The sequence below is a fragment of the Sinocyclocheilus rhinocerous genome, unplaced genomic scaffold (genome assembly GCF_001515625.1).
Source record: "Sinocyclocheilus rhinocerous isolate Xijiao unplaced genomic scaffold, SAMN03320098_v1.1 scaffold1939, whole genome shotgun sequence".
In the NCBI taxonomy this organism is placed as follows: Eukaryota; Metazoa; Chordata; class Actinopteri; order Cypriniformes; family Cyprinidae; genus Sinocyclocheilus; species Sinocyclocheilus rhinocerous.
The window spans coordinates 366,966-373,348 of NW_015630547.1; the positions used below are offsets into that span (position 1 = coordinate 366,966).

The 6,383-nt window shown below is 35.8% G+C and overlaps 1 protein-coding gene across 1 annotated transcript in view; it reads left to right on the forward strand.

The window, feature by feature from the left end:
• Nucleotides 1-6,383, forward strand: part of grik2 (glutamate receptor, ionotropic, kainate 2) — a 233,981-nt gene that overhangs the window by 141,519 nt on the left and 86,079 nt on the right. Inside the window, exons 8-9 of the mRNA XM_016553000.1 lie at nucleotides 3,555-3,662; nucleotides 4,395-4,508. Coding sequence (XP_016408486.1) covers nucleotides 3,555-3,662; nucleotides 4,395-4,508 — 222 coding nt within the window. The remainder of the gene's footprint in view (nucleotides 1-3,554; nucleotides 3,663-4,394; nucleotides 4,509-6,383) is intronic.

Consider the following 6,383-nt stretch of genomic DNA (forward strand, 5'->3'; position numbering starts at 1 on the left):
AAAAAAAAAAAAAAGTAAGCAACACAAACATTTTCAACATTGATAATAAAAAGAAATGTTGCTTGAGCAGCAAATCAGCATATTTTAATGATTTCTGAAGAATCATGTGACACTGAAGACTGGAATAATTATGCTGAAAATTCGTCAAAAAAAAAAAGCCATCACAGGAATAAATAACATTTCAAAATATAAAATAGAAATCAGTTATTTAAAATGTAATAATTTAATAATATTTTTCTGTATTTTTTTATCAAATAACTGAAGCCCTGGTGAGACTTTTGAATAGCAGTGTAACGTGTAAAAAGGACACTTTACTTGAAGTGCCCTTGCATGTAATTATGCATAATTTACTGTTATTTTAGTAAGTACATGTAACATATAAAGGGCACTGCAAAATAAAGTGTTACCAAAAAGTGTCCAGGTTCTGGGTGCAAGCCATCACAGGAATAAATAACATTTCAAAATATAAAATAGAAATCAGTTATTTAAAATCAAATAACTGAAGCCCTGGTGAGACTTTTGAATAGCAGTGTAACGTGTAAAAAGGACACTTTACTTGAAGTGTCCTTGCATGTAATTATGCATAATTTACTGTTATTTTAGTAAGTACATGTAACATGTAAAGGGCACTGCAAAATAAAGTGTTACCAAAAAGTGTCCAGGTTCTGGGTGCTGTTGCAGCCATACAGCAGACTACCACAATCTGACATCTTTACTGAGACTGTACATCAGAAATCCATCCCTGCAATACTGTCACCAGAATCGACTCTATTAAATGCTGAAAAAGCATTCATTTTCACAGCGTGTCTGAATTTATGCCTGGTCATAATGTTTTCTCCATTGTTTAATGCATTACTGCTGCCATGATCAATAGAAAACATGAACAAACATTCTTTTAAATAAATAAATGTTCAGCAGGCGGTAATAATGTTAATTGCACCAGGCAAATGACTTCTATGAATAAAGTGGTTTATCTATAATAAACCTAATTTACATAGAAACAAGGCATGCCTTGTGTATTGGAATATATTGTGAAAGCGCTGCAGTTTGCCCTTGCATGTTCGTTTGTGAGTGTGTGTTTGCTTGTTTGGTGACACTTTATTTTAGGGTCTCTTAACTAGTTGCTTATTAGCATGCATATTACTAGAATATTAGCCATTTATTAGTAGTAATTAAGCACATATTAATGTCTACATGACCTTATTCTTCATCCCTAATCCTACCCAATACCTGAACTTAACAACTACCTTACTAACTATTAATAAGCAGCAAATTAGGAATTTATTGATGGAAAATTCGTAGTTAATAGTGAATAAGTGTTCCCTATTCTAAAGTGTTACCCCACACGGTGAGAGCACTGCTGCAGAAGACAGCAAATTCATCTTAATCTCTGCAAATGATTCTTCTCCGTGCTATTTTAAGGAAAACTAGGACGGCTAACCTGAACTCTCCTGTCATTCTGCTGCCTATATTTAGTCTGACTAAAAAGCCGCCTTTATTTGCTGTGCGTGATATCTTAACCAGCAAGCCAAGACCAAAGGCAAAGTGAGGGAGATATAAATACATAAAAGCAAGGTGGTCTGCTCTCCGTAAGCGAGTGCATAAATTGACTGACATCTCTGCTTGTGATGACCCTGGCCCAGACCCCCTCACCCTCCTTAGGATCTATTCTGTCTAGGCTACAAGTAGAGCTCGGAGCTGTAGAAAGACTGGGAGAGCTGTGCTGAGGTTTTTGTGTGAACAGATAATTGGAGGACTGCTTATTCTGATGACATTTCACAGGCTTTGAAAATGCCAAAGCCCTAAAATAGATTGATACCTGGCACTGACCTGAGAACAGATACAAAGTTTACAATATACGCTATGAGAAAAAAAAAATACTGCTGTGGTTGCCAGAACTTTACTATTTAAATAAATAAATAAATACATAAATAAAGCAACATTTTAGGTTTTTATGGATTGAACTTAAATTTACAGTAATAAAGCATATAAATGTATTATGTAAGGGATAATGTACATCCAGCAGGTTGTGTACATCCAGCCCCGACAGGGTGATCAGGTATTATCCCGTTTATTACATGTCACATAAGTAAATAATTAGATACAAAATATTGAAACGAGTTGAAATATTTGAACACAAAGATTCTGTGAAGACTGTGGTACAGTCACACCACTTATTACACAACATTTCACCACATAAATAATTAAGGAGATAAAAGATATTGATTTAAGTCGAAAATGTTTTAAAATCATACCAGTTTGTTAGTTATATCTTATAATCCATTACAGTGTACAAAACAATCGTGGCAAAATGGCAGCAGCTGCGTTTGTATGAAACGAGAGAGCGAGTCCGCGATACAAGGATGACATAAATAAATAATTGTACACATATATTGAATCGAGTTTTAATATTTTATTAGCTAACTAACCGCAAAGCTTCCACGAAGAAAAACAGTTCCTAGCGAGCGTATAGCGCCAACTTCAGTTACCCGGATGAGCCTGTGTTATCAGCTTTTACCGGTTGTCATCGAGGGATAACAGACCTCGGAATGTTGCGACTGACCAATCAGAATCAAGTATTCCACAGAGCCGTGTATGTTAATGTACCAAACTAGTGCAGCATTAAAATCTGTTTTGTACCTTATAATACACTGACAACCACCATAAAACATAGGTGGTAAAGAAAAAAGCCACATGTTGAATTAAAGGTCATCTTAGCTTTTCCACAAGCTTAGGTAAACATACATTAAGACACAAAATTATATATATATATATATATATATATATCTCTCTTTAATAATGTATGTATGTATGCATTTATTTATTTAAAATTATACATTTTATGCTATTTTCATAGCTAGTTTTTATGTATCATAAAAATACATATCTTCTTAAATAATTTTCCTTTAACAATTTGACAGAAATATTAAAAAAACAAAAACTACAGAAATCAATACAAATCTATAGAAATCAATATAGATGCACCAAATATTGATCACTGTTTGAACCAGTGTTATTTTAATATCACTGAGATACTATTACAGTTTTTATTAATATTTAGATTTTTTGTTTTTATATTTCCTGTTTGCATTTTATTTTATTTTATTTATTTTGTGTGTGTGTGTGTGTTTAGTATTTATTTATTTATTTTATTTTAATTTTATTTCAGTTTTAGTTATTTGAGTACATCAAGTAAAACTGAATGAAAATGAGAAAATGAGTGTTGCCTTGACTACACCGGTAGCTGAAATTAAATAAGCTTATGGGTTTTTATATTTTATTTTAGTTCAGTTAAAGTATATTTTATTTCAAGTAATGAAAGTTTTTTTTTTTTTTGTTAACTATAATAACCCTGGTCTTAACAAACAGATCTGAATACATAACCTGCAAAATGGCAGTGATGATCATCTGTCCTGAAGATCAGATTTGAAAAACATATAAAAGTGTGAACCTTACATTCTGATAAATAACATATTTTCATTGTTTGGCCAGCAAGGAAGAACTCATCGGATGTTGCAGGTTGGTTATAATTAATATTTTTCTTACACCTCCAGGCCCACTGGGATGGTTTGACCGGACGGATAAATTTCAACAAGACCAATGGCCTGAGGACAGATTTCGATCTGGATGTGATCAGCCTGAAGGAAGAGGGGCTAGAGAAGGTGCTGAATTCCTCTGGTTTAATGTCCTTAGTTATGTACCCGCTGTCCTTCATAAGGACAAACGTGTGTACACTAGAAAATACACACACTCAGCCTGCCACTTAATAACAGACAATAACAATCCTCCCCACACACACACACATATACAAAGAGAGCCTGTAAGCAAACCGTAACCTCCCGGTTCTATTCCACATGTCTGCACCTTCATGAATAATTTATCCCATTAATAATAAGGCCCTCAGTAGCCCTTTAGCCTTATGAAGACTGAATTAAACAGGTGATTTGCAATTACAAACTACAGGCCGTGTGTTTTCTGAAGTACTTTGTTTTCTGATGGCTGAACGTGCGTGAACGTCTGCACTTTGTCATCTTGTTTTGAGTTGTCAGTTCTCAAGAGGGTCCTCTGAAGTAAATGAGAAGGGAGGAATGGGATTGCAGTTCTCTGGTCCGCTGAAGCAATTCTCATTTACTCCCTCTCTCTTTTCCATCTCTCCGTTTTGCTCTCTTGTGCATGATAACATGGTCTTCACATCACTTCCTTTAAGCCTCTGCGTAGATAATGTGTCCCAATGAGAACCCAGACAACATTCACTGAAACTGTTTTATAGATTCTATGGCCCTAGAAAATAACTCATAGGATGAGGGAAAGTGCTCTGTATTGCGTTATGGAAGTATTCATCCTCTTTTTGTATCATGTCATAGATTTATGAAAACATTAAGTGTTTTTTGCAGATTGGGACATGGGATCCTGCAAGTGGTTTGAACATGACGGAAAACCAGAAGGGAAAGGCAGCCAATGTGACGGATTCACTCTCCAACAGATCGCTGGTGGTGTCCACTATACTGGTAAATAATAATTTTAAAAAATAATTATTTTCATTATTTCTATGCACTTTATTTCTTCTATTTTGCTTGCATAACATTTTAGTGATTGCACATAAGTGCATTTAAAATATATTAAAATGGAAATAATTTTCTTTATCAGTATTTTTGTGTTATTTTACCTTAAAAAATCATAAAAAATGTTTTTAAAATCCATCAAATCTTTAAAAAACATCAAACAATCAATCAATCAATCAATCAATCAATCTACTTTGCTTCAGAAGCAAATATTCCTAGCGTGTTTTCAGATAATATATATATATATATATTAGTGGGGTCAAAATTAGCGAGTTAACGCAGGCGATACATTTTTCAGTTTAACGCGTTAAAAATATTTAACGCAGGGTTAGGGTTGGCCACCGCACTCACAACTGGAGCTTCTGTCACTTTTTCTCTTGACAAGAAGTGCATTTATTCAGTCGCAGAACAACTGAGAACGGGAGACTTTTCAGATGCGCGCTCCTCTTCACTTCGGTGCCAGGCGCGAGTCAAGCGAGCACGGAAACGGTACTGTTCTCGCAGCGCGTGGCCTGTGGCCTGTATCCTTTCATACCAAAGCGCGAAATAAACTACGTGCATGCAATGCCGTGGTCAGTTAAGTCATGAAGTTACCAAAAAGACGATTAAAGCTGCCTTAAAACTGTGCATGCATGTAATATATTTTATACGACTCGCATTTAAGAACATGTCTCTGAAATGGTTTTCAAAATTGTTCTGGAGCAGCCCAGCACTGTCTCACTCATCTAAAGCCGGGCTCACACTACAGGATTGAAAGACTAGCTGAATCACTGTGTTGCTCACACTACTCAACAAGATTTGTTCTCATCTGTCGTCATCTTGTCATAGCTGCGTGCATACTACACAACACAACGCTAACGAGGTGCACACACTACAAAACATTCAGTGAAGAGGCGTTCCCGACCATCAGCGAAAATACGTTTTCTCACATAAATTCTCGCGAGAAATTACACCTTCAATTGGTCTGTGCAGTTATTTTATCCAAAAGAAAGAATAAACCACGACAAAAGAGAATATGGCAGAAACAATGGCTTGGAAGACGTGGACAACAAGGATTGTCAGTACTGCAGAAAGAGTTGGAGGTAATTAAACAGTACAATGAAACGTGGTATTGTATACACAATCTATGCATTTGTTAAATTTATTTCTAGTTGATTTTATTAATTTGTAGCTTTTCGTTTCTGTTCATAAAGATGCATGATAAGAGTGTTTATACCATCTGCACTGTGATTGGCTGGATTAGTTCCACCTTGTCATTGTGTCGCTCACATTACGAGATCACGTGGCGATAATATCAAACAGGTTTGAAAATATCGTAGCGTCTGTGATAGCTCGAGACAGGTTCGGATCACGTTGCTGACCTGCTCATACTTATCGAGCTTCGGCGACCGCAACGAGCACCGATTTGGTCACGATCCAGGGGTTTTGTCGCAGACTATGGAAATCTGTCTGCAACAGCAATATCCTGCCAAAACTCCTGTAGTGTGAGCCCGGCTTTACACACCCAATTTAACTTGTCAGCTCATTAATAGAGACTTTAAGACCTGAAGTGGGTCAGAAAAGGTAAAAAGATTTGAGAGAACATATGATGTGTGTCAGATCCGCGTCACGTTCAGCAGGGGCAGCTCTTAAAGAAATAACAGCCAAAACAACCTAGGGTTTATGTGAAGATTGTTTTAAGTTCACTTAAATGAGAAGTTATTTGGTAACACTTTACGGCAAGGGTACATGATTTACCATGAATTCATGCGTCATTAATGTGCAAATTATGCATTACTTCATGCATTAATATCTCATGAATTATCAGGAACTAACATGAGT